The sequence below is a fragment of the Phoca vitulina genome, unplaced genomic scaffold, assembly GCF_004348235.1.
Source record: "Phoca vitulina isolate PV1807 unplaced genomic scaffold, GSC_HSeal_1.0 scaffold2, whole genome shotgun sequence".
Lineage (NCBI taxonomy): Eukaryota > Metazoa > Chordata > Mammalia > Carnivora > Phocidae > Phoca > Phoca vitulina.
In genome coordinates this window covers 84,582,217-84,608,601 of record NW_022589705.1, presented here as the reverse complement: position 1 = coordinate 84,608,601, position 26,385 = coordinate 84,582,217, and the positions used below count along the sequence as shown (strand labels likewise).

The following is a 26,385-nucleotide window of genomic DNA, read 5'->3' as shown; positions in this document are numbered from 1 at the left end:
ATCCCAGGCTGGCTCCCTCCAGAGGCCTGAACTGCTTCCTCTGTCAACAGAGCCCTCTCCCAAACCCCGCTTCCCCCTTCCCTGGGGTAACAGCAGAACAGTTCTAACTAGTACAGCATAGGCCATAATAATCAGGCCAGCTGGTCAGTGGATCCCTGCTCAAGGTCAGCCACTGACGGCAGCTCTGGGTTTAGCCAGCAAGCGCAAGTGAGCCATTTGTCTGTCCAGCGTGCAGTGGGGCACCCTTACCTTGGGAGGGAGACTGGTCCTCCTGACGGTGGGGTCCGAGGTCTCGGGGCCTACTCCAGCCCCTTGTTTGACAGGGGTGGGAAGTGGAGCCCAGAGAGGGAATGTGTCTTGCCCCAGGCCCCACAGCAGGTCAAGGACAGGACTCCTGGTAAAAGCTCCCAAGTCCCGAGCAGCGGGACCTTCCCAGGGCTGGGAGAGGCCAAGGCCATTCCCATTGCCTGGCCCTGCTGGCGTATTAATAAAAAATAATAAAGAAATGCTAATGCAGGGTTAGGAAATTGCAGCATATTTTGAACTTTACATTTAAATCACAATGCAACATAATTATGCCAGTTGCGGGATAATTACAGGTTTTATAAAAAATATTAATTCCTAATGCACTGGAGGCAGAGAGGTTTGGGGACGGAATGCCAGGGGCAAGTCGCACGAGGAGAGACTTTTCTCACTCCTGTGAGTGGGATTCTGGGATTGTCTGTGTAACCTCCTTGGAAGAAGCAGCACGGGTCTGACGCTGAGCCCCTCCACCAACGGGAGGCCCCGGCTGGCGGCCCTGCCAGGGGCCCCTGACCCCACCCCTCCTTGGGTGGGTAGCCCGAGAATGGCGAGATTGGGGACCAAGCAGGAGCCGGGAACAGAGTGGGGTGCCTTTCTGGGCTACGTGAGTTGTCCTCTCAAAGCTGCAGCTCCCCTCTGCCGCCGACCAACCTGAGAGGGACACCCTGAGGACCGTGGGTCCCCCTGGCCTTCTCCATCAGGCAGTTGTCTCTGAGCAAACAGTTGAGGAGGAAGGGCTGGGCTCCGGGGTCCCGGCTTGCCCAGCCTGATCCCACCGCCTTCCTTCTAGCAAAAGGAGGGGATCCAGAGCCTGAGGCCTGCGGCAGAGACCAGCCCACACGGCGACGGCCACCCTCCCAGCCTGCAGGTCCCCTTACCCCTGCTTTCACCCTCACAGCTCTGCACATACGTGGCCAGGGAGCACTTGATTTCACAGAGAAGACAGTGGAGCCCAGAAGGGACCAAGGCAGTCACAGGGCTTTGTGAGGCCTTACCGAGGCTGCCCTCAGGCCTCAGAGACCCGCAGAAGGACGTCAGAGCCATGGGGAGGCCGTCCAGTTTACCAGTGGGAAAGTGGGGGCCCGGAGAGCTCAAGTGACTGGCCCAAGGGCACACTGCTAGGAGTGGTCGATTGGATCCTAAAGCTCCCAACCAGAGCGCCCCCCTCACGACACAGTGCCAGGCCCCGTGACCTGTCCCCACAGCTGGCCACAGTCCCCACCCCCCCAGTCTGGGCAGGGGAAAGACCTCTCAGAACATCACCCAACAGAGCTGCAGCCCCGAGTCTGAAGCCCTGGTTGCCGTCCTTCCCATCACCTGGATGCAGAATACAAACCACCCTCGGAGGCCCTAATCATTTTTCTATAAATATCAGAGAGTCTCGCTTCGGAGGGGGAACACGAGCGCCGAGCTCTTTTGCCTTCCTGACGGTGTTTAAAATCTGATTTAGAATTAATTTCCTTTGGTCATCCACCGGCAGACACCTTATTTGTCAAGTCTCAGGCTCCTGGTGGGGGCGCGGGGAGAGGTGGTAGGGCCACAGGCAGCTGCCGGCCGGGCAGGCGGCCTGGGCAAGGTGCCCTCGGCAGGGGCAGCGGCCCCGCCTGGCACTCGGCCCGCTCGCCGGGCACGCGGGCTCCGGAAGCGCCCTGGGTCGGCGGGCAGGGCCGGGCCCCAGCCCAGAGCTGCTCCATCTGTCTCAGCCATTAATTCCCAGCTCTGCCTCCAGGTCTCCGGGCTCCCCAAGGCCTGGTGATTAGTATTCTTATTAAAGATTATTTTATTTTCATTGCACGGATTAATCTGGCTTTGACACGTTATAGCCATATGGGTATTTGCAGAGCGTGTGAGAACCGCCCACTGGCGAGCAGCAGGAAGGCCGGGTCATCTCTAAGCCCTGGACGCATGTTGAGAGGCTGGTGGGGGAAAGGCCCAGGCCCCAGAGGCTCCCCACCTGGGTTTGCCTTCTGGCCCAATGGGGAGCCTTGGGCAAGGTACTCCAAAAGAGATGTATTATCGCCACCACACAGCATTGTGACTAAGTGCCAGGCACGGTCCTGGCGTGAATTCACCTGTGCTCACTCAGGTCACCCTGGCAACAGCCCTAGGAGGTGGGTCCTATTATTATCCCCATTTTACAGATGAAGAAACTGAGGCCCAGCAACCTGCCCAAAGTCCCATAGCCTAGGTGAAGGGGTCAGACCAGAAGAGGAACCCAGGCAGCCTGCTCCCGAGTTTCTGCTCTTAACTGACGAGAACAAGATGAACTCTGTGGTCGGTAGGGACTCAGGAACTGCGGGCCATCTCGCCATACTTCCTTCATGCCACAGATCGCACCAAGGTGTCACCACATGTTTTCTGTGTGCCTGTCACAGCCCAGACAGCTCCTTGAAAGCAGGACCAGCTCTTGCTTATCTCAGCTCCATAGTAGCAGCTCAGTAAATTTGGGGGAAGGAATAAATGCAGGATAGAATGAGCAAACGGTCCCTGAAATGCTAATCGACCTGGATCTGATCATGACAGTGAGGATTACTGTCATTCAGCTCAACAACGGGTTGAACAAATATTTGCTGATGAAGTGCAAAGCCCGATTTCCTAGGCCCCGAGGAAGGCTCTTCCGCTTGCCCCAGGACTCTGTCTCCTGGGGGGGGGTTCTGGGAGGAGGAGGTGAGATCATAGTGCGTCAGCTTGGAGCCCTACAACCCCGAGCTCCCAGCCCCCTGTCAGGCCCGAGACGTCTTGGGGTCTCTCCAGGTGGGAAGGAAGAAGTCTCAAAGTGGAGGCACATTTCCTTCAGCTCTCTAGCCTGTAGGCCCCGTCGGCTCTGCGGCCTCTGAGTCTGTGACGCAAACGTGAGGGCAGAGTCATTCCTCCTGGTTCCAGGTTTTCTCTCGAGCTGGGAGAATTTTACAAATCAACTTGATTTTAGCTATTATAATAAAGAGATTCTTTTTTTTAAACGACATGACATCTTTTCAAGCGAAGCTTCTCTCAAGCACCAAGTTTTCCAGAATGGGACTTAATGGATAGAAATCCCATAAACTGCCCAGTGGTCCCTGTTGCAAAGGAGGTCAGGTCCATGGTGCAGCCGGAAGCCGCCCGGCTGGGTGGCATTCGGTCCTCCTGAACTCCCGGGTTCGTGCTCTGTCCAGAGCAGATAATGGGAGGATTAGCTCACCTTGAAAACTCCTACAAGTGCTGACAGCTTCTGCTCTGAGCCAGACACTAGGAACGTTGAGATGAATAAGGCAGCTCTGCCCTTATTCACAAGGAGCTGCCCACAAACACCTCTGGTTTAGGAGGTGAGTCAGACATACAGATAAAACAGTATAGCCATAGTGTGATAGGTGGTGGTCCTGAGCAGGGGCTGCAGAATTAGGGCAGGGAGCGGTGGCCTCTCTGTTCCTCCGTGCGTGTGTGTGTGTGTGTGTGTGTGTGTGTAGGTGTAGAGAAAGGCTTCATTCAAAGGGACAATTAAAATGAATCTTGGAAGAGTTCAACAGGTTGACCAAAGGGATAAGCCATCCCAGGAAGAAGGCACAGTACATGCAAAGGCCCTGAGGCAGGAAGCAAACTGCTGGATGTGGGGAATGGCCAGTCCTTTAGTTCGGCCTGTAGGTGGGGAGGGAGCGGTGACCCTGGAGGAGGCTGCAGGAGGGCTTCGAATGCCGGGCATTGCTCTTCAGGCCCTGGGGGGCCCGTGAGGGTTTGAACTGGCAGTGATGGACCCAGGCATCATTTTAGGGAGTTCCTCAACCTAGAAAGTCTCCACTCCCTGCAAGGCTGACTTGTTCTTATTCTTTAGACAAGACTCAAATATCATTTCCTTCTCCAGGAAGGTAGCTCCTCCCAGCACTCACCCTTTGCCACATCACCCGCTTTATTTCCTTCCTGGAAATGATCACAGCCTCATTTACTGTATGTCTCTCCCTCAAAGAGGCTGAGTCCCCGAGGGCAGAGACCATGTCGATCTCGTTCACGGCTGTGTCTCTGGCACCCGGATCAGTGCCTGGCACAGAGTGGGCGCTCATGAATGCTGCTTTGAATGAACGGCAGTCAGGCCGGCAGGCGGGGCTGGGGAGGCAAGGCTGGAGGCCGGGGCATCCAGGTGAGAGATGATGCAGGTGTGGCGGGGGCTGGGGAGAGGGTCACATACAGGACAGGTGTGTCCCTGTCACGGTAACAGTGACGCAGGCTCTGGGAGGGGCGGGAACCTGAGATTCCGGGTAGTCATTGCTTTGGGAGCTTGGAAAAGAGAGTCCCACGCCCCACGCCTGGCTCTTCTAACCAGGTGGCCGTGGTGGGGCCTGGAATCTGTACTTTTATGGGGGTCTCATCACCTGGGTCTCTTATCCGGTCACATTGCCACCCACCCCATTCCCTTCCAGCTTTCGTTTCTCCCCAAGTCACAACCCTTGGGTGCTTAGCCTCTTGACCCCCACATCCGAGGCAGTGTCTCACTCAGGGACCGGGGTCCTGTGATGGACAGATTGAGGCTGGAGACGGGCCTGGGCAGGAAGGGCCACTGGAGGAGACGTGACTCTGGTTTGAAGAGGCTCTTTCCTGGGCCGACTTCGGGGCTGGGACTCGCCTCAGCTCTGTCCCCCACTAGCTGTGCAACCCTGTGTAAGTCACAGGCCCTCTCTGTGCTTCAGTCCCTCCATCTGCCAATGAGGGTGGGACCGGGTGATGCTCAGGGTCTGCACCCATGTCCCTTGGGAGATCCCTCTGGAAGTCCTGGGTCAGAGTGAGAGCTGTCCCGGGGCTGGCCAGGGCGGCCCGGCTGACTCCTCTGAAGCCGCCTTGTCCCCCGCAGCCTGTGAGCTGGGCTTCTACAAGTCGGCCCCTGGGGACCAGCTCTGCGCCCGCTGCCCTCCCCACAGCCACTCTGCAGCCCCCGCTGCCCAGACCTGCCGCTGTGACCTCAGCTACTACCGCGCAGCCCTGGACCCACCATCTGCAGCCTGCACCCGTGAGTACTGCCCTGAGCCCCAAAATCCTGGAGACCAAGACCGGGCCAGGACCCCATGCTCCCAGGACTCCAGGGAGCCAGTGCTCTGGGGGTGAGGCAGGGACGGGTGGCTGTCTTGGACCAGGGGCCTATATAGGGTTGGGGGGGTGACTCTAACTCTGACTCCTCAGGGGTGGCCTTGACCTCTCTGGGAGGGGGTCCCTACCTCCTGTCCTATATCACCTGTCACCTCTCCAGGGACATCTTTCCTTCCTTCCCTCTGTCTTTCCTCTCTGCTTCAGAGGGCAGATGAGAGGAGGCTTTGGTCGTCTCCTGGCCCGGCAGTGATACTGATGTCCCGGGAGCTGGGGTGGGCAAGCCAGAGGAGCCCCACGATCGCTGTCATCCCCGATGGACCGTTCAGAGCTGCCTTAGTGTGTGGGGGGCTGTGCGTGCATGGGTGTGTATCAGGAATATGCGTGGCTGCCTGCTTGGATGAGGGCGTGCGTGTGTCGGGCTGTGTGTGTGCCCTGGGACACCTGCAGTGAGGATGACACGTGCGTCTGTGTCGGCAGCTGCTCCCATAGAAGATGCCTGCATAGTGTGCGTAGGCTCGAGTGTGAACGTCGGAGTCTTGTGCCCATGTGGGTGTAAAGGATTGTTAGGGGGGTGTGTGCACCTCTGGGTCCCTGGAGCTCCGAGTCCCCGTAGAGCTTGATTGAATGTGCCTTGTGGGTTCTGCGTGTGGACAGCTGGCCCTGCAGGGAGGCGTGTGGGCCTGGAGAAGTGTGCTCGCATGTGCTCGCGCCCTGTGTACCTGAGGGGACTCCGAGGGGCTCTGGCACGTGCCTGCCGGGCTGCGCGACTGTCGCGGCGTCCTGCTCACGGGGCCTGAAGGGGCCTCTCACACTCCCATCTCAGCTCAGCCCACCCCATCTGCCAACCCCGGTCTCTTGGGGTGGGGTGACGGGCGCTTCTCACGGTTCTGACCTGTTCTGCCCCCCAGTCCATCCCAGCCTCAGTCCCCAACCTCCCTCTCCCCCCACCTCCATCACACCGAGCCCCCAGGCTCCCTGTACATGGCAGGTGAGAGTGTGTGTGCACGCGTGCGCGCACACACACACACACACACACACACAGTCTCCTTCCCTCCCTCCCCTCTTCTGTCCAGACCCATGCATTTACCCCATGTGGGACCTGCCAGGGCAGAAAGGGTGGCTGAGTGACATGGTGACTACTGTGGGCTTCGCAGGCAACGTGAGCCCCGCTCTAGGTCATGGACACTTGTACTCAGCGACTCCAGTTTTCCTCCAAATCTGCAATTCAGTGCCCTCAGGTTCTGGAAATCTTAAGACTGCAGAAGACTAGGCTTTTAGTATTCCATATCCTTCAGATTCTATGATTCTCTATGATTCTGAGATTCTTCCCTTCTATTTTCTTAAGATCTAAGAGTCCCTGCCTGGGGTGCTGAGAACTGAAATTCTAAATCCCAGGGCTTCCCACAGCCTCCCATGTCCTCCAGACTCAAATCCCCACCCCCAGGAGCCTACCCCAGCCCCCAGCCCCAGCTCTCCAGAATCTCTGCACTGCCCAGACTGGGGCTCCCGTGGGGGTGGGCTCACCCTTCTGCGGAGACCCCGCTGGGCTGCCCGGCGCCTCCACTGCTCTCCACAGCAGTACTCAGTGATGTGCCCAGTAAACCCAGTACAGGGGTTAAGGAGTGCAGTGTGGATCGCAAATGGCAGGGGCCTTTCACACCCAGGGTAGCTGCTGTGGGCACCCCCCAGGGTTGTCAGTCTCTCACCCTGCTCTGGATGGAAACTGGGAAACACAAACCTGGGATCCCCGTGGTCCGGCAGTGGGATGGTGAGGGGCAAGGGCTTAGCTTTCTGGACACAGACCTGACCCTGTGGTCCAGTCTGATGCTACCTCTGCCGTTAGGGAGCTCTCAGAGGCTGGGGAAGGCCATGACCTTACCCTTGAGGAACCCCCGAAAATATCACGGGGGAGTCCCAGCCCTCCCCTGGCCTGATGGGGGGTTGGGGCTGGACCAGCCCAGATAAATGCCCTCCGCTGCCACCAGTCACTCTCTGCTCCCCAGGGCCACCCTCAGCACCGGTGAATCTGATCTCCAGTGTGAACGGCACATCCGTGACCCTGGAATGGGCCCCTCCCCTGGATCCGGGCGGCCGCAACGACATCACGTACAACGCAGTGTGCCGCCGCTGCCCTTGGGCGCTGGGCCACTGCGAGACCTGCGGGGGCGGCCCCCGCTTCGTGCCGCGGCAGACAAGCCTGGTGCGGGCCAGTCTGATGGTGGCCAACCTGCTGGCCCACATGAACTACTCCTTCTGGATCGAGGCCGTCAACGGTGTGTCCGACCTGAGCCCCGAGCCCCGCCGGGCGGCTGTCGTCAACATCACCACGAACCAGGCAGGTAGGCGGAGAGGCTCTGTCCCGCAGCTGCCCCGGCTCCTGGCCCTGGCGGGATCGAGTGCTATCACGGGCTCGCTGTGGCCTTCCGGGCAAGGGCCTGTCTCCCCTGGCCCTGCCTTCCTCCCCAGGACTCGGAGCTCCAGGCTCTCCACATCCTTAGAAGAGTAGAACATATCCTATAGCTGGGAGGAAGCCAACCAGGTCAGAGACAGGCCGGCCCGGCATTCGTAGGTTCCAGAACTTTCTCTCTGCCTCTGTTTCTTCCCTGGTGCAATGGCAATAATAGTACCTGCCTCGGGTACCAGGATGAAGCTTAAGTGAGAGAAATGAAAATGCTTAGCCCGGCACCTGGCGCAAGGTACCTGCTCCATAAATGTCATTAAAAAATAAAATCACTCCGATTATCATTTTCCAGAACACCTGCCACTGCTGCCCCTGGGATGGATTTAGGTGCACTGGTTTGGACAACAGCCATTTATCTCTGGGTTCCTAGCCAGTTGTTGGGCTGAGTTCAGCCCCTGGAGCCCCTCTCTTTCCCAATTCTGGTGGGTCCTGCCTGTCAAGTGACGGCCCGACCCAAGAGCCCACCAGCCCACGGCAGCTTCGCCATCAACAGCCACCCCAGCACACGTCTAGGACTGCTGTGGCCCTCACCCCGTCCCTGGCCCAACAGAAACCTCACCATGTCACCGAGGAGGAGACCAAGGCTCTGTGTCACCATGTAGGAAGTAGCAGAGTTGGGATTCGAACCCAGGTCTGTCTCGCCCCCAAGTGAAAGGGGCCTCCCGACTGTGAGCCCAGGGCACCCCCTCTCTGATGCCAGGGCTTCACCTACTCAAGGGACTCTCATCCGGCCAGCGTTTGTAGGGCACCCACAGAGTGCGCAGCCTTGTCCCCGGGGCTGGTGACACGGTGGGAATAGGCCTGTGTGTCTGGTGCTTGTGGCCCTGCCCTTGCCCACTGGTCTCCAGGGAGACGGGTGCGGGTGGCTGGCTGGCGGGGGAAAGGGGGAGCCCCAGAGCCCACCACCATTTCTGACACCATCAGTATGCTTCATCATGGAGAGAAAAACCCTCCCTTGAAGGCATGCTCCCTTCTAGCCACCAGACCCATTCTCTTCCCAGGGAACCTTCCTGAAAGAGCTGTCTGTGTGGCCTTCTCTGCGTCCTCTCTCTGTGAGCCTCTTCAGGCAGCTCCAGTCAGGCGCCTTTCTCCAGCTGTCCACTGAAGCTCAGTGTCCCCACCTGGCCACATGCAGTGGGGACTTCTCTCCCTGGTCTTTCCTCCCTCGTGGAACACTTTTGTCTTGCCCCCATGCCCTGCCCTTCTCCATCCCTGCCAGCCCCTCTTCTCGAAACAGCCTCTGAAGGCTGGAGGACCCCACACTTGTCCCGGACCCTCCTCTCTTCCCTATTCAGCCGGGGCCATCTTTTCTGAGTGACCTTACCAGGGCCCATGGCTAGGAACCCCACTGTCATGCTGACATTTTGTCACCAGCACAGACCTCTCCCCTGAGGACCAGCCCCCGGCACCCCCAGACCTGCACCTCCCACAGGCCCTGCCCCAGGACATGGCACCACTGTTTGTGGGGTCACTCAAGCCCCAAAGCGCATTGTCATCCGGACTCTCCCTCCCTGTCTCCGTACCACGTCCACCCACCTGCCAGGCTCACTGGGCCTCCCTCCAGGTGACCATCTCTGCTTCAGCCTCCTTCTGATCCATCTCTCTGAGCTCAGGCTGCCGTTACAAAATACCATAGGTTGGGGGCTTAAACCACAGAAATGTATTGATCACAGTTCTTGAGGCTGGAGGTCCAAGATCAAGGTGCTGGCCAATTTGGTTTCTAGTGAGAACCCTCTTCCTGCCTTCTGGCTGTGTCCTCACAAGGCAGAGAAAGAGAGAAGTCCGGTGTCTCTTCTAATAAAGGCACTAATCCCACAGGGAGGACCTCGCCTGCATGACCCCATCTACACCTAATAATCCCCCTAAGGCCATGATGACAAATACTATCAAGTTGGGGGTTAGGGCTTCAATGTATGAATTTGGGGAGGGGACACAGTCCAGTCCACAGCACATCCCCACCCCCATCCTGTGTTGTCTGGACAACCCCAGGAGCCCGCTCCCCCTCGCCCCATGATGCCGTCCCACACCACCTCCTGAATGAGCTTTAAAAGTGTAAGTGAGGTCTGGTCACACGTGAGCCCTTTACCAGCTTCAGCCTGAGCTCAGATCCCACTGAGACCCTCCCAGGGCCAGGCCAGGGCGCACCCATACCACCCACCCTGCCCACCTCTCCAGCCTCACCCACCTACTTTCGCCTGGCTCCCTCCCTTGCATCCACACCGGCCTCTCGTCCCTCTGTCCATCTCTTGGAGCCACCGAGCCCTTCCGTGCCTTGGCCTTTTCCGTCAGAGTGACAGGCTCCTCTCTGTGATGTTGGGTGGCTGGTTCCTTCAGTCCTCGGTTCCACTGTCATCCTGCCTTGGGGAGGCCCACCCTGACCACCCCGGCTAAAATGGCCCCGTTTCCCCCAGCCTTCTATGCATACAAGGTCTGCTCCATCACACACCGTGCCTTTTTCCTGTCCCTCCTGTGATTACGTATCGATTCGTTTTCTTATTTACTTTCTGTCTCTCTATAGATCATAAGCTCCTTGAGGGCTGCCTTGCTCACTATGGATCCCCAGGTCCTAGTGGACCACAATGCATGTGGAAGGCATTCAGGAATTCTGGGGGGGCCTGGGGCAGACAACAGCCCTGAGCAAATGGGTGAGGTCTGGCCTCAGGGACTGCAGGGCCTCCCCTCTCCTTCCCCTCCCCCTCCCCTCTTCCTCTTCCTCCCCTCTCCTCCTCTCTGTCCCCCTTCTCTACAGCCATCTCCTCCTTGGAGCCGCTCTGGTGCCCCCACCCTGTTTCCCTCCCACCTCTGTGCTCCGGTCCCCTCACAGGGCACCTCTTGCCTTGGAAGTTCTTTGTTTTTTAAGGGGCACCCACATGCTGCTGGCAGTATCTGATCCTCACCTCCGGGCAGGTGGCGCTGCTGGCTTCCGTTTCTGGATGGGGAAACTGCCACCCCAGACAGTCACGGTCCCAGCCAGCCAGCCAGAGGAGGCCGGGTTGTGACCCAGGCCCGATGCCCAGGCTCATGGGGGCCCGGTACCACACACTCCAACTTAACTCTGGAGTTACTTCTCTCTTTTCCACATCAAAGTCACCCAGCAACATTTGGTGGGCACCTACCCTGTGTAACCCCTGCCTTCAGGGAGCTCCAGGTGTGTGGGGGGTGCAGGGGGGACAGGATGCCCAGATAGGGGGACAGGGGAGGTGTTGGGCAGAGAGTCAGCCTGGCTGCACCCAGCTGTATCTGGCACTTTCCAGCAGACTCACCTCGGGAGTAGGGGCAGTGAACGCAGGAGGGAAGGAGGGAATGGGTGACTCAGTCACTGTGTGAGGGGGTGAACGGGTGACCTGGTGTGACACAGGAATCCTGGGGCTCAGGTGTGCCCAGCTCATGGCCTTTCCCCGAGTATCAGAGCTGCTGCCGTCCTACCCTCCAAACCCAGGCAGTGAGGACGCGGGGTCCTTCCTTCTTCCCCTCTCCTTCCTCTTCCTCAGGTACTCCTGAGAGCCTGTCCCACCCCAGGCCCTTGGTGATAGAGACATCCGGTGATGGGGCCCCAGGGCGGCGAGAGTGTCTGCTTGATGGGGGCTGGGGGCGGGGGGTCCAGCATTCTTCCAGGGGATGGGCCTGGCCAGCGAGAAGGAGGAGGCAGTGAAAGTTGGGGGAGCCGGGCCTCGTCTGGGTCAAGGTAGCCCCAGCATCCTAGAGCAGAGCCAGGCTGTGCCGCCCCCAGGGGGGCAACCAGAGCGGCCGCCGATGATTTGCTAGGAGGATTGGAAGGTGCTGGCTCCCTTGGACGGGGGGCAGGGGGGGGCAGGACAGTTGGCAAGGTGAGCACGGCCCAAGCCAGCATCCCTGGGACAGAGACCAGTCTCCGTTATCCCCGATGCACCCATCTGATGGCGGCTGGCCTCCGTCCCCTAGCCCCGTCCCAGGTGGTGGTGATCCGCCAGGAGCGGGCCGGGCAGACCAGCGTCTCCCTGCTGTGGCAGGAACCAGAGCAGCCCAATGGCATCATCCTGGAGTACGAGATCAAGTACTATGAGAAGGTACCAGCGGGGAAGGGCAGAAGGGGGAGGGGAAGCAGGCGGGAGGACCCCGGGCTGACCACCCCTCTCCTGGGCAGGACAAGGAGATGCAGAGCTACTCCACCCTCAAGGCTGTCACCACCAGGGCCACCGTCTCGGGCCTCAAGCCGGGCACCCGCTACATGTTCCAGGTCCGAGCCCGCACGTCCGCCGGCTGCGGCCGCTTCAGCCAGGCCATGGAGGTGGAGACCGGGAAACCCCGTGAGTGCGGGGAGCGGGGAGGGCGAGGGAGCCGGGCCAGGCCAGGTGCCGGGGGCCCTGGTGGCCAAGCTGGTGCCTGTGCTGGAGTGGCATTTTTACAGGTGAAACACTGAGGCTCAGAGAGGGGAGGTGACTTGCCCAAGGTGACGGAGCCAGGGACGGCCCACCAAACACTGGCTGTCATTGAGTTATCAGTGAGTGTGGCCGGCATCATGGTGCCCTTTGCCAACAAGATCACTTATACTTGTCCTAGAGACCCTCCAGTGAGTTGCCATTATCCACATCCCCATTTCACAGATGAGGAAAACGAGGACCAGAGCAGTAAAGTGAATTGGCCAAGGTCACCCAGCAGAGCAGGATTTGAACCTGGTCAGTCTGGGGACAAATTCCGTGCCCCTTCCCCAGTCTCCTCCTGCCCCCAGGCTCCAGAACAGTGGTTCTCACAGCACGGGCTGGGACCAGCAGCAGCACCTGGGAGGTTTTGGAAATGCTGATTCTCAGGCCCTACCCCAGACCTTCTGAATCAGAAACCCTGGGGTGGGGGCCCAATAATTCAGGTTTTATCAAGGCCTCAGGGTGATTCTGAGGCACATTCAAGCTTGGGAATGCCCTGCCCCCATCTCCAGCTTCTTGGAGTCTTCTCTACGCTCTCTATACTGGGGCACGCTCCAGGGTGTGGTGCTAGGATTGAAAGGTTCAGGGCCGAGTTGATGGTGTGTCTCAAGTGCTCTGAGGTCTGACACCTTGTTGAGACTGCCCAGCTCGGAATCCTGCCCGGCTCCATCCCATTTACCGTGTGGTCTTGAGTAAGTTCCCCAAGTCTCTGAACCTCAGTGTTCTTGTCTAAAAACTGAAGATAATACTAGGATCTCTTGTAATTGGGACTGGAACGTGCACCTCTCAGCACATTTGGCTTTGTTACTGTTCGAACAACAGGCAGGACAGGCACATTACAGGTGGAAAACACAGGCTCAGGGAAGTCTAGAGCTTCTCTGGGGCTCACACAGTCCCGGGAAGTGCTGACACCAGGGTGGGAAGCCGGGAAGCCTGCGGCAGCAGGGTCCTGAAGGGGCAGCTTAGTAGAGGGGAAGGTGGGGGCAGAGGAGGAGGCGGCCTGTGACCCTGACCCAGGGTTGACTCACAGCTGAGGATGCTGCCCACCGGGCCCACCCGGGAGAGCCACCAGATCCCTGGGCCTGAGAGGCCGGTTCCCCCACGCTGCTCTCCCCCTACTAGGGCCCCGCTACGACACCCGGACCATTGTCTGGATCTGCCTGACGCTCATCACGGGCCTGGTCGTGCTTCTGCTCCTGCTCATCTGCAAAAAGAGGTGGGTGGTCCTGGTCCCCGCCACCCGAAGGCCCTCCTCTGGAGCCCCGTGTCTCCAGCCTGTCCCAAGCCCCGCCAAGACAGTGGTCCCCTTGCACCTAGGTCTGCGTTCACTTCCGGGTATACCTGTTCTTCTTTCCTCCCCCGTGAAACACTTTTGTCTTGCCCCCATGCCCTGCCCTTCTCCATCCCTGCCAGCCCCTCTTCTCGAAACAGCCTCGGAAGGCTGGAGGACCCCACGCTTGTCCCGGACCCTCCTCTCTTCCCTATTCAGCCGGGGCCATCTTTTCTGAGTGACCTTACCAGGGCCCGTGACTAGGAACCCCACTGTCATGCTGACATTTTGTCACCAGCACAGACCTCTCCCCTGAGGACCCGCTCCTGGCACCCCCAGACCTGCCCCTCCCACAGCCTCCCCCCAGGACATGGCACCACTGTTCGTGGGGTCGCTCAAGCCCCAAAGCCCGTTGTCATCCAGACTCTCCCTCCCTGACGCCATACCACATCCACCCACCTGCCAGGCCCACGGGGACTCCCTCCAGGTGACCTCCTCCACCTCATTTAATCCTGTGATGCGGACATTCTGGTGTCACTTTGCAGGTGAGCTAGTTGGGGTCAGAGAGGTTAGACCTCTTCTGCCAGGTAGATGTCAGAACTGGGACAGAAACCCAGGTCTGTAAAAACTAAAGTCATCGCTCCCTCCCCCACTCCATCCCAGAGAGAGGTGGGGACAGGACGCTGTGCCTCGTGGGGGCTTAGGAGCCCAGTCAGCGAGGCCTGGAAACATCGTCCTGTACATGGAGACACGGGCCCAGGGAAGGGAGGGGGCTGGCCAAGGTCACACAGTGTTATAAATACCGGAAGCCTCCTGTCCCCACCCGCCAAGGGTGGTTTCATGTAAAATGGGGCTTATGGTGTGTAGACTGCTGTGCGGGCCAAGTGCACTTGACTTCGCAAACTGCAATTGTCAGAAATGTCACCATCCAGCCGGGTTGAGAGCCTGAGGGCGGGACTCCCCTAGGAGGGAGGGGTTCTGATCTGTCCCCGAATGGGGTCAGGGCTGAGGCTAGGGCTGCCCTCCACAGGCACTGCGGCTACAGCAAGGCCTTCCAGGACTCGGACGAGGAGAAGATGCAGTATCAGAATGGGCAGGGTGAGTGCAGGGGCCCAGGCACACGGGCCAGAGAGGAGGTCGTGGTGGGAGCCGGCGCTGGTCTGGGGAGGGGACAGGTGGGGAGGAACAGGGTGCCCACGGAAAAGACGAGAGCCCCAGAGATAGCAGGATGTCAGAACCCCGAGACCTCAGAGGCAGAGTGCTGTTCACCCTTACTGGGTTGGCAGACCCCAGCAAGGATGCTAGAAATCCTCTGCCCCGGAAATGCACACATTTGTGCACTCACACACAGTTTTGCCTACAGTTTGGGAGGCGGCGTGTCATATTCTCTTGGATAAGAACCCATGCTACAGAGAGCTTTCCCAGGACCCTGCAGAGACCCCAGAAAACGAGGCAAATAGGAGAGAGCCTACCTCCGTGCCTCACGTCTGTGCCCGTGGTAGACATTAGTATTAATTATGGTACCGATTCTCAGTGAGCTTCGTGCAGCTTCAGAATCCTTCTTCACGCAGTTTTCTAAAGAACTACTTTCAATCAAATTTGGCGTTTGTGATGAAAACGCTTTTGCTACATTTCTACCCCAGAGCAATTTAAAAAGACCTTAAAGACTCTAGAAGTGACCCCCCAAAAACAACAGATATGCTCAGAACTCACTGGAGACCCCAAAGTCCCCTAGAAAGCCCATAGCTCCTCCATAGAGAGCCCGTTTTCACTTGGTAAGCACGTATTGGACACCTGCTGTTTGCCCCCACAACCTGAGCTTCCTGGGGACGCTCCTTACCCTCCACGCCCCACCCCAGACCTATCCCAGGCCCACGGAATGCTGCGAGAGACAGTCTCCTGCGTCCCACTGATGGCCCTCTCTCCTGGCCCCTCAGCACCCCCACCTGTCTTCCTGCCCCTGCACCACCCCCCGGGGAAGATCCCAGAGCCCCCGTTCTATGCAGAACCCCACAATTATGAGGAGCCAGGCCGGGCGGGCCGCAGTTTCACCCGAGAGATTGAAGCCTCCAGGATCCACATCGAGAAAATTATCGGCTCTGGTGAGCCTTGGGGGTTGTGAAGGTGGGGACAGCACAGAGGGGTGCCTGGGGGAGGGGCGCCCAGGGCAGGGCGAGGGGGGATCACGGAGCACACGCTGGGGAAGGGGGGAGTGCCGGGGTCCAGGTGCAGAGCGGAGGGTCCCACAGCCGTCCCTTGCCTGCCCCACTCGGGGCCCACAGGGGAGTCCGGGGAAGTCTGCTGTGGGCGGCTGCAGGTGCCGGGGCAGCGGGACGTGCCCGTGGCCATCAAGGCCCTCAAAGCCGGCTACACCGAGAGACAGCGGCGGGACTTTCTGAGTGAGGCGTCCATCATGGGTCAGTTTGACCACCCCAATATCATCCGCCTGGAAGGTGTCGTCACCCGTGGTAGGTGCCAGGCGAGAGCAGCTTCACCCTACAAGGTCCCTCCTGCCCCAGGACAGAAGTCTGGGTCCATCCCTGGACCACCGTGCTCTGCCCCTGCCCTGCCCCTGTCCCCCCTCCATCCCCCTGGTTCAGGTCCCCGGATGACTTGGTTGGGGAGGGGGGCCAGAGCCCGGGACCCCAGTGGGAACCCTAGGCTCCCTGAAGCCCTCCGTGCTGGCCCACCTCTTGGCAGCTCACAGAGGGGCCATGTTCCTGGGGTCTCTGATCAACAGACCTGATCCCCCACCAAGAGCCACCCCCTCCTTCTACCCCTCCCCAGGCCGCCTGGCAATGATCGTGACCGAGTACATGGAGAACGGCTCTCTGGACGCCTTCCTGCGGGTGTGTGCCCCACCCTGCCTTCCCCGTGGGTTGGGAGGGGGTAGGGAAGTTCAGTCTGGGTGATGGGAGATAACGTCAGGCCTCCAAACACCCGCAGGAGCTTGGACCCAATGGACCTGGGGTAGGGGAGTGAGGAATAGGGAGGGGTCTTAATCAAATTGCCTAGCAGCCCCCCTTCACATGAAGGGCCCTCCGCAGCATGGGGTCCTCTGCCCTGCACACAGGCTAAGAGGGGTGCCTCCGTGGAGACCCAGTGCCCCAGCCAGCTGGGAGGCATGGTGGGTGTGGTGGGAATGGCTAGCCTCCAGCCCCCGCCCTGTCATTTATTTGCTGAGTGTTCAGGCCCAGGGCTTCACCTCTCTGGGCCTCCATTTCTCCTTCTGCAAAATGGGTAAGAAGTCATCAAAGCCCCACCTCCCTCTCAGGGTCGCTATGAGCGTAAACGAGACCATGAGAAGGAGCTGAAACAGGAACGTGCTTCATAAGAAGTGAAGATACTTTGCAAGCGGCGTGAGCCTTGCTGAAGCCCAGCCATGTCCCCCTACAGACTCACGACGGGCAGTTCACCATCGTGCAGCTGGTGGGCATGCTCAGAGGCGTGGGGGCCGGCATGTGCTACCTCTCGGACCTGGGCTACGTCCACCGAGACCTGGCTGCCCGCAACGTCCTGGTTGACAGCAACCTGGTGTGCAAGGTGTCCGACTTCGGGCTCTCCCGGGTGCTGGAGGACGACCCTGATGCGGCCTACACCACCACGGTGCGTGGTCCCCCCGCTTTCCAGTGGGACTGGGGAGGGCTCCCCCACACGTAGTGAAGTGAAGCTGGAAATGTTGGGGTTGCCTTCAACCTGGGGCAAGTCCTACCTCTTCTCTGTACCTCGGTTTCCCCCTCTGGGAATTGGGAGCCCCCTTTCCCACCTTGCCTGTATACTGGGTAGCCTGGAGAGACACCAGGGCTGGTCCCCACTGTCACTCACTCTCTGGGAGGTTTTGGGAGGGTCCGTGTCTGTCTGAATCACAAATCCACTGCACATCTGTCTGTAAGGATTGGCTAAACTAGTGTCTGCAGAACCGGTTCCATAGAGACGCGGGCTTCTCGAGAGAAGCCTTGGGGGCCACCTTCAAGGCAGGAGGCTGAGTGGGCCGGGGCTCGGGCCTGCCCACCCTGCCTCAGTGAGAAGCTTCCCTCGGGGTCTGAGCATCCGAGCATCTGAGCATCTGGACGAGGTTTCCCTTAGAGAAAGGATTTTGTGACAAAAACAGAAACAAACAAGAAGGAAAGGAAGGAAGAGCAGTGAGATAATGAGCAAGCCGTGTCCCACGGGCTTCGTCCCTTGTCGGGGCATCAGCCTGTTAACTAAGTGGCGCTTACTGAGCAGCTACTATGTTCCAGGCACGCCACACACTTCCTTCGCTCAGTCTTCAAAACAGCCATGAGTGCGGGTCCCCCAAGCAGAACAGGGGCTCTAGGCAGGTGGAGGCCGTGGCTCCGCTCCTGGGCTGCCCAGTTCCCAGCCCTGACCCAGCGCTCAGCTCCCCGCCTCGGGCTGGGGAGAAGCCCTCAGGACTTGTGTGTGTCTTGCAGGGAGGCAAGATCCCGATCCGCTGGACGGCCCCCGAGGCCATCGCTTTCCGGACCTTCTCCTCGGCCAGCGACGTGTGGAGTTTCGGTGTGGTCATGTGGGAGGTGCTGGCCTACGGGGAGAGGCCCTACTGGAACATGACAAACCGTGACGTGAGTCCAGGACCCCGGCTGGGCAGAGGCCACATGGGACGTCAGAGGGGGCGGGCGGCCTCCAGCCCAGCAATGTGCTTGCCCCCCCAACCCCAGGTCATCAGCTCCGTGGAGGAGGGGTACCGCTTGCCCGCGCCCATGGGCTGCCCCCGCGCCCTGCACCAGCTCATGCTCGACTGCTGGCAGAAGGACAGGGCCCAGCGGCCTCGCTTTTCCCAGATCGTCAGTGTCCTCGATGCCCTCATCCAGAGCCCTGAGAGTCTCAGGGCCACTGCCACTGTCAACAGGTGCCTGGGGCCCACCCCAGCTCTGCCCAAGCCCAGCTGCTCTCCCAGCATTTCCCCAGATAGGGCCCAGACTTAGTGTCAGCCCTGACAATGGGACCACACCTAGCCGGGGTCTCAAAGCCCTGACCTGCCTTGTCCCCTGACCCTTGTCAAGGCTGGACCCCTGACCCCTGCCTTACCTGGGCCCCTGAGCCCTGTCCTGCCTGGGCCCCTGAGCCCTGAGCTTCCTGGGTCTCAACCCGGTCCTGCCTGAGCTTTCCTCAGCCCTCTGCTTTTCAGGCTTGGGGCTAGCCTGTCAGACCCTTTGCCCACTACCGAGCCTGCATGGAGGCTGAGGGTGGCTAGTCCCAGGGTCCCTGAGGAGGGCAGAGGCCCTGGCAGGCCACTTACCAAGGGCCCTTGTGCCTCAGGTGCCCGCCCCCTGCCTTTGCCCAGAGCTGCTTTGACCTTCGTGGGGGCGGGGGTGGCGGCGGGGGCCTCACCGTGGGGGACTGGCTGGACTCCATCCACATGGGCCGCTACCGGGACCACTTCGCCGCCGGCGGGTACTCCTCCCTGGGCATGGTGCTGCGTATGAATGCTCAGTGAGTGAAGGGTCGGGCGGGGCCCGTGGGGGTGCGGACAGGGGAGGAGGGCAGGGGACCAGAGGCAGGGCCACCAAGGAGGTTGGAAGCTCCAGGGAATGGGTCTACCCTGGCCCCATGGTTCCCGGCCTCCCAGGCCGACCAGGTCAGCACCACTCTTCCTTCACAGGGACGTGCGTGCGCTGGGCATCACCCTCATGGGCCACCAGAAGAAGATCCTGGGCAGCATCCAGACCATGAGGGCCCAGCTGACAAGCACCCAGGGGCCCCGCCGGCACCTCTGACCCAAGGCCAGTGGGGCCTGGGCAGCAACTAAAGCAGACCCGGGACATGTCGGCCATCAGGGGACTTGCAGGGTTGGCGGGGGGTCAGGCAGCCCCCCAAGCCTCTGTCCCTCCTCTCAGGTGCCAAGATCTCCACCGCAGGACCTGGACTTAGCAGGGGTCAGGCTGCCTGGGAAGGGGCGTTCGGTGCCCAGCCTGGCTGCGACATCTGCCCCCAGGGCGGAGGGGCTTCTCTTCCCCAGAGGCTGGGGCCTCAGTGACACGGAGCCTGACAGAGACGTCACTCACCTGCCTCCGTGTGTGCGTGTATGTGTGCGTGTGTGTGTGTGTGTGTGTGTGTGTGTGTGTGTGTGTGTAGGGATGTTTTCATGAGGTCGTGGGAGCCTTTGTGAACATTTGTGACCATGTGTGCGTGTCCACCCATCAGGTCCGAGCACGGATGTGTGCTTACGGCGTGCATGCTTTTCCATTATGGTGGGGGGCACACGTGCGTGACCGTGGATGAATGAGGACGTGTGTCACAGGCCTGTGAGCACAGAACTTAGTGTGACGCTGCCCACTGAGTATGGGCCCAGGCCCCAGCACCCACAGGGACTAGGGAGAGGCTCATGCCCACCTCCCCCCACACCTGGAGGCTGGAATTAGGGGCCACTTTGGAACTGCACCAGCACCAGGCCCACCCTCATTTCAGCCCGGGTGAGCCCTCCCCCGGCTCTATCTCAGGTCTGAGCCCTCCCTCTAGCAGGTGGGGGGCCACCTGCAGCCTCCACCTGGCTCCCACCGCTGCTTCCACAGGAAAACAGGGTTCCTGGCCAGCCCCTCTGGCTGCCTACTGTGTAGACATCGCTGTAGAGTACACAAGATGCCCTCAGCTGGACTTGGCTGCCTGGTCAGCGGCCAGGGCCGTGAACTTCCCTCTGGGCCCCAATACCCCTCCATGTCCCAGAGCTCCTCACTTGGAAGACCTTCTGCCAACCTCTCACTGCCCAGCCCTGGCCTGCGCCCCTCCCTTCTCAATCCTAAGATCAGGGACCATAAGATCCCAGATTTTCAGCCCCACGTCCACCCCCTCTTGTGCCACCTGAGGAGACCAAGACCTAGAGAGGGGGTGTGCCTTGTCCAAGGTCACACAGCAACCAAGTTTTAGAGCTGAGGCCGCCTGCCTCCCAGCCCAGGGCTCTTTCCCCCACACACCATCCCACACTGACAGCTGTGGGTGAGAGGGGGCTTCGGAAGCTCCCCCACCCTGAGACTGACCCTCCCCTTTACGGCCCACCAGGGTATGTAAATATCTTTTTTCTACCATGCCAGAATATTTTTTCCTCACTCCTGACAATGCAAAAATGGTCTTCAAAGCACATTAAGAGCACCCAGGGTGAGAAAGCACCATCCCAGGGGAAGCTTGGTGGGCAGGGCCCAAGGAACCCCACTGGGCAGGATGCCTTGTGCCCCCTGCCGGCCCCAGAGGGAGGGGCAAGCCCAGCTCCCCACCCCCTGCCCAGCCCTCCCCCTAGCCAGCACAGCTGTTCCGCAGAGACACCAGCACTGAGCCCCCCCCTTCCTCCTGCAATAATTTGGGGAGTCTCAGCCCCGCCTAGGTGCTGCGGCCAGCTCTCTACACCTCTATATATTATATTACTATATAGCTGAGCTGTTCTTCCTTCCTATGGAAGTCGGAAACATGGTCAGGACACGATCCAGGGAGGACCCTGTCTGCCTCCCACCCCCACCCCACTCTCACCCAGTTCCTGGTCTCTGATCCTCACAGTCAGGGTGGACATGGAGGGCCCGGCACTTGCAAAAGTGTGGCCCCTGCCCCGGGCGTGAGGTACCCTTGGGGTCCCAGGGATCTGCTTCTCTGTGGTCTTCATCCTGAGTCTTGAACTTGCCCACAATGAGAATAAATTCTGCCTCATTCTGCCTCACCTTTGCCTGTGTCCCCATTTTTCCCCATCCTTTCAACCTCAACATCACCTGGTAAGAGAGCAGCCTATGCTGTGCACCTACTGTGTGCATCCCATACATTTTTTCTGCTCTGATCTTCTCATCTATCCCAGGAGAGAGGATTCATGCACCAATTTTATATATGGGGAGGCTGAGTCTTACAGAGGTCAAGTCACCTGAAGTCAGGTTTGGGGGACGCTGAGCCAGGACCCTGGTTTTTCCAACTCCAAAGCCCATGCTCTGCTAGGAAGCACCCCCACAGGCCCCAAATTCTCTCTTTCAAGATGTGCGGTTGGTGCTTAGCACTGGAGCACGGTTGCTTGCAAGCGAGCATCGCCCTTGCCTCAAGTGCTCTTATGGAAGAAAGATCTCCTCTGGAGGAGGAACACATGAGGAAGGAGCATTTCATAGGAACAACTTCCTCGGGACCAACGGGTCCGTTGAGAGACCTGGGTGCCATGGGCAGGGGAGGGATGCAAGCACGTGCTATAGTGACATCAGGGGCTGAGGACCCATCTCTGCTCTGGGGGAGGGCGCTCAGCAGGAGCCAGGGCAGTGGCATTGGGGGCAGAGCAGAGCCCGACTGTGTCCATTTGGGGAAGATGCCCCTGGGGATCCTACTGATGAGCAAGCAAATGATCTCCAGCGGCTCATCAAGCTGAGGGAAGGATCTTCATTCCTGCACCTCCCTCAAATTGGAAACGTAGACCAAGGAGAAAGAAAGCATTTTACTGTGTTCCCTTCATTGTCTCACTAATAATGCTAGCAGCCCTATGAGATTGGTGATTTTGTCTCCATCCTACAGTTGGGCACAAGCATGCTCAGAGAGGCCAGTGTCCCAACTGGCAGAATGAGCATGTAAAGCTAGAACTGTCTGATTTCTAGCCAGGTGTGTTTCTCCTGAAACTCTAAACTCTGCTCCAGGCCTCCTCCCCATGGCACTAGCCATTTCCTATGAGGAAGAATGTGTTACTACACACTTCCTTCCCTAAGGGAAGGAATCGTCAGGGCCTCTGGAGCACCTGCCATGTGCTGGGTGACACTGGGGGACACAAAGATGAAGACAGACCCTTCAGAAGCCGAAACTAGGTGGAGGTATGGAATGCACAAGAGTGGCTCCCCAGCCAGATGGCTATGCTAAGTGTCCAGGAAATGGGGCACACAAAAGGATTAGAGGAAATTAGAGGAGAGAAAGCCTGGAGGGCCAGGGCTGTCACCAAGGACTTCCTGGAGGAGGAAGCATTCAGCTGGGCATTGAAGGATGAGAAGGATTTGGAGGTTCATTTCCCTTGTGTGAGGATGGATGCAGAGAAGAGGAAGAATAATAGCCAGAGAAGAAACAATGGGGTTCCTGTCTAGGAAGCCTTGCTATCATAAAGTCAGCTAGTCCCCTCCAATTTAATCTATACATTGTATTTCCAATAAAATTTGCAGTGGTGTTTTCTCTGCAACTTGACAAGGTCATCCAAAATGTATATGGAATAATAACCTAGAATAGCCAAGACAATTTTGAAGAAGAAAAAAGAGGAAGAGGAAAGGAACCTCGCCCTACCAAATGTCAATAATTACTATACAGCTCTAATAATTAAGATAGTTTTATTTGGTTCTGGGAATACAGAAACAGTTAAAAAGAATAGAGAATAGGGGCGCCTGGGTGGCTCAGTCGGTTGGGCGTCTGCCTTCGGCTCAGGTCATGATCCCAGGGTCCTGGGATCGAGCCCCACATCGGGCTCCCTGCTCCGCGGGAAGCCTGCTTCTCCCTCTCCCACTCCCCCTGCTTGTGTTCCCCCTCTCTCTGTGCCTCTCTCTGTCAAATAAATAAATCTTTAAAAAAAAAAAAAAAAGAATAGAGAATAATAATGCCTAGGGATGGATCCAAATATATATGAGAGTTTGAAACATGACAAGGGGCAAAGGACGGTCTAGTTAATGGGTGATACTAGGACAATTAAATACCCCCATAGAAAAAGATAAAATTGGATCCCTGCTCATACCACTCACAAAATAAATTCCAGGTTGATTAAGGTTTAAATGTAAAGAGCAGACTATAAAACTTGCAAAGGAAAACAAGAAGATAACTTTATAACCTTAGAGCAGAAAATAAGCAAGACACAAAAAAGCACAAATGATAAAGGAAAACAATGTTAAACCTTATTTCAATCAAATTGGAAACTCCTACATGGCAAAAAAGAAATAGATTTGTTAGAGCCATGGCTGGGGAAATATTTGCAAAGCTGTATAACCAACCAAGAGAGAATTCGTTTCCAAAACAAATTTTTTTTAATTTCAAAGATTCAATTTACCAAAACATTTCAAAGCATAAGAAAGTGGGCAAAGATTCAAACAGACAAATAAAAGAAGAAGAAATTTGAATGGCCAATAAAGGTATAAAAGATATTCTCAACATCACTAGTAAACATGGAAATGCAAATTAAAACAATAACGACATAGGTATTACACCAATTTGATTGGGAAACTTAGTCTATAACGCAGGCATTGATGAAGGTGTTGGGGGAAAAGGAATGTTTATAAACCACTAGTGGAAATGTAATTTGGTGCGACTACTTTGGAGAGCAATTTGGAAACACTTAGTAAATTTTAAGATGAGCAAATCTAAGACCAAGCAGCTCCACCTTAGTGTGCGTTTGTCTTAGATTAAGTTCCCTAAGTAGTGCCTGAGATTCTTGTACAGGTGATTTACTGAGGGAGCGCTCCCAGGTGAAAGAGAGAGGGAAAGGCAGATAGGGTGGGAGGGAATGCTAGGTACCAATATGTTCTTGTTGGAGATTAGCTGCAATCTGATGCCACAGGGAGCTCTGGAGCATTAATAGCAACACAGAGTTGATCTGCCTTGAAGCAAGGGGGCCAGACTTGTACCCTTGTCAGTCATTGATTACCCATAGGCTGCCTGCCCCATTGTGGGAGGGTGGGTGGTGTTGTATAGTATATCTTCTTGGGCGAGGAGGTTCCCAGGAAGGGAGCAGCTATGGGCTCTTAGCAGCCAACCCTTAGGGCAGCTGCAGAATGAGTGCACCTGCAGGTCAAAGGAATCTGGGCAGGTCACCCACAGTGTTTTCTATGCATCCTAGGGAAACTCATACCCACATGCAAAAGGATACATGTCCAGGGATATTCACTGCACCTTAGTATGTAATAGAAAAATGAGGAGCAGCCTAACTCCTCTCAGCAGGGGAACAGGAAAATAAGCTGCTTTATAAGTACAATGAAATCATCTATCACAGTTAAAATGAACAAACTAGATCAACATGTACCAATAGGGATAAGTCTCTATGACATAATATGGAGTGAAAAAATAAACTACAAAGGAATATATACAGTATTATACTATTTATGTAAACTTTAAAAATATATGTCACAATAGAATTACAGGTTTTGGATGCATAACTCGATAATGACAATACAAAAACATGCCCGGGACAGAAAAACACTGGCTTCAGCTCAGTCAGTTCTGGGGAAGAAGAGCAAGGGGTATTGAGCTGGATTGACTGTGTTTTATTTGTTTTCCTTTTTAAAAAGAGAGGGTTGTGAGGCAAATATGGGGAAATGTTAACACCCATTTAATCCTGGGGGGCACATCCGCATCTGTTACTTTATGAGTTTTCTGTATATTGAAATGTTTTATAATTAAAAATAAAGATGTGTAAAAACCACAAGGGAGGAAGGAGTTCCGAGAGCTGCCCTCAGGAAGCTCAGTGTCTCCTGAGAAATAGGACCAGGCTTTAGGGGGCGGGGGGCGGGGATGGGGACCTGCGATGCTTGCGCTGTCCGTGGTGCTGAATCCCAATGGCGGGAGCTGGTGGGTGTGCTGCAACAAATTAGCAGGTCTTGTCAGCTCTCTCCAAACTGTGTTCCAAATGTAACCATTTATCTCCACCTGCACCGCCCCCATCTGCAGGAGCCTCCTCACTGGTCTCCCTGCTTCCTCTCTCACCCCCGTAATGCATTCTCTGCAAGGGGCTGAAGGGATCTTTTAAAAACCAGGGCATGCCACTTTCCTAATTATAACCCTCCAAAAGTTTCTTATCAAGTTTGTAATAACATTTAAAATCCTCATCTGGCCTACAACATCCCACATGATCAGTTCCTGCTGGCCTCTCTGACTTGCCTCCAACCATCCTCTCCCTCAATCATGCCTATCCTTCTATTCCTTGAACGTGCCAGGCCTCGGCATTAGTTCTTACCTCTGCCTGGGATGTTCTTCCATGTCTGCAAAAGGTTCCGCCCAAGTGTGACCACCACCCACCTGAGTCACTCTCTACCATGTTACCCAATATTATTGTATTTGTAGCATTTACAACCAGTTGGATTTAACTATCACTTTTTATTTGTTTCTTTTCTGCTCCCCTAATTCAGTACAGTTTGAAAAAGCAGGCACTGCATCTAATTTACTCAGTGCTTTACCCACAGCACACAGCACAGTGATGGCCCTCATTTGTGTGCAACAGATATTTGTTGAATAAATGAATGTATACCTTCTGAGCACCTGTTCTGTGACAAGCCCTGTGCTTGGCTAGAGATGTGAATTCTAGAATAAATAAGATAATTCTTGCCCTCAAGATGCTCACAGGATGGAAAAAACAGAGAAGCCAAATCACAAGATAATAGAATGCTGGAATAAGTCCCTTTGCTCTTTTTTAAAAAGATTTTTTAATTAATTAATTAATTAATTTGAGAGAGAGAGGCAAGTTGGAGGGGCAGAGGGAGAGGAAGAGAGAGAATCCCAAGTGGACTCCGTGCTCCACATGGAGCCCAACACAGGGCTCATTCCCACAACCCTGAGATCATGACCTGAGCCCAAATCAAGAGTCAGACGCCCAACTGACTGAGCCACCCAGGCGCACCCCCTTTGCTTTTATTATAGAATTAGAGGGCTTTAAGGGAATCAAATTGGTGATTCTCCACATGCTTCTTTTTTTCTTAAATGAAGAAATCCAGCCTTATCCAGAGAGGGAAAAAGGCTCATCCAAATTCACACAGCATCAGAGGCATAGTCTGGGTATGAAATTCTCCACCTAATTTCTTATAGTTAGCATTTAAAGAAAGTCCTCCTCCCCCAATGCAGCTCTTCCACCACACTCTTCCACCACCTGGCTCTTGAGTGCCCTTCTAGGCACCACCTGCAGAAGGGAAACAAATTCCCAGAGGAGTGGTTTGAGAAGGAACAGGAAATGCTCAGGCAGATGGATGCTTTAGCTTTTA

At 56.8% G+C, this 26,385-nt stretch overlaps 1 protein-coding gene across 1 annotated transcript in view; it reads left to right on the top strand.

Moving 5' to 3' along the window:
• The window catches only part of EPHA8 (EPH receptor A8), a 33,611-nt gene extending 14,081 nt beyond the window's left edge, over window positions 1-19,530 (top strand). Inside the window, exons 4-17 of the mRNA XM_032418136.1 lie at window positions 5,120-5,275; window positions 7,356-7,691; window positions 11,735-11,859; window positions 11,937-12,099; window positions 13,336-13,429; window positions 14,514-14,581; window positions 15,421-15,585; window positions 15,766-15,951; window positions 16,271-16,332; window positions 16,880-17,089; window positions 17,917-18,066; window positions 18,163-18,353; window positions 18,764-18,937; window positions 19,107-19,530. Coding sequence (XP_032274027.1) covers window positions 5,120-5,275; window positions 7,356-7,691; window positions 11,735-11,859; window positions 11,937-12,099; window positions 13,336-13,429; window positions 14,514-14,581; window positions 15,421-15,585; window positions 15,766-15,951; window positions 16,271-16,332; window positions 16,880-17,089; window positions 17,917-18,066; window positions 18,163-18,353; window positions 18,764-18,937; window positions 19,107-19,221 — 2,195 coding nt within the window. The 3' untranslated portion in view covers window positions 19,222-19,530. The remainder of the gene's footprint in view (window positions 1-5,119; window positions 5,276-7,355; window positions 7,692-11,734; window positions 11,860-11,936; window positions 12,100-13,335; window positions 13,430-14,513; window positions 14,582-15,420; window positions 15,586-15,765; window positions 15,952-16,270; window positions 16,333-16,879; window positions 17,090-17,916; window positions 18,067-18,162; window positions 18,354-18,763; window positions 18,938-19,106) is intronic.
• The last annotated feature ends 6,855 nt before the right edge of the window (window positions 19,531-26,385 follow it).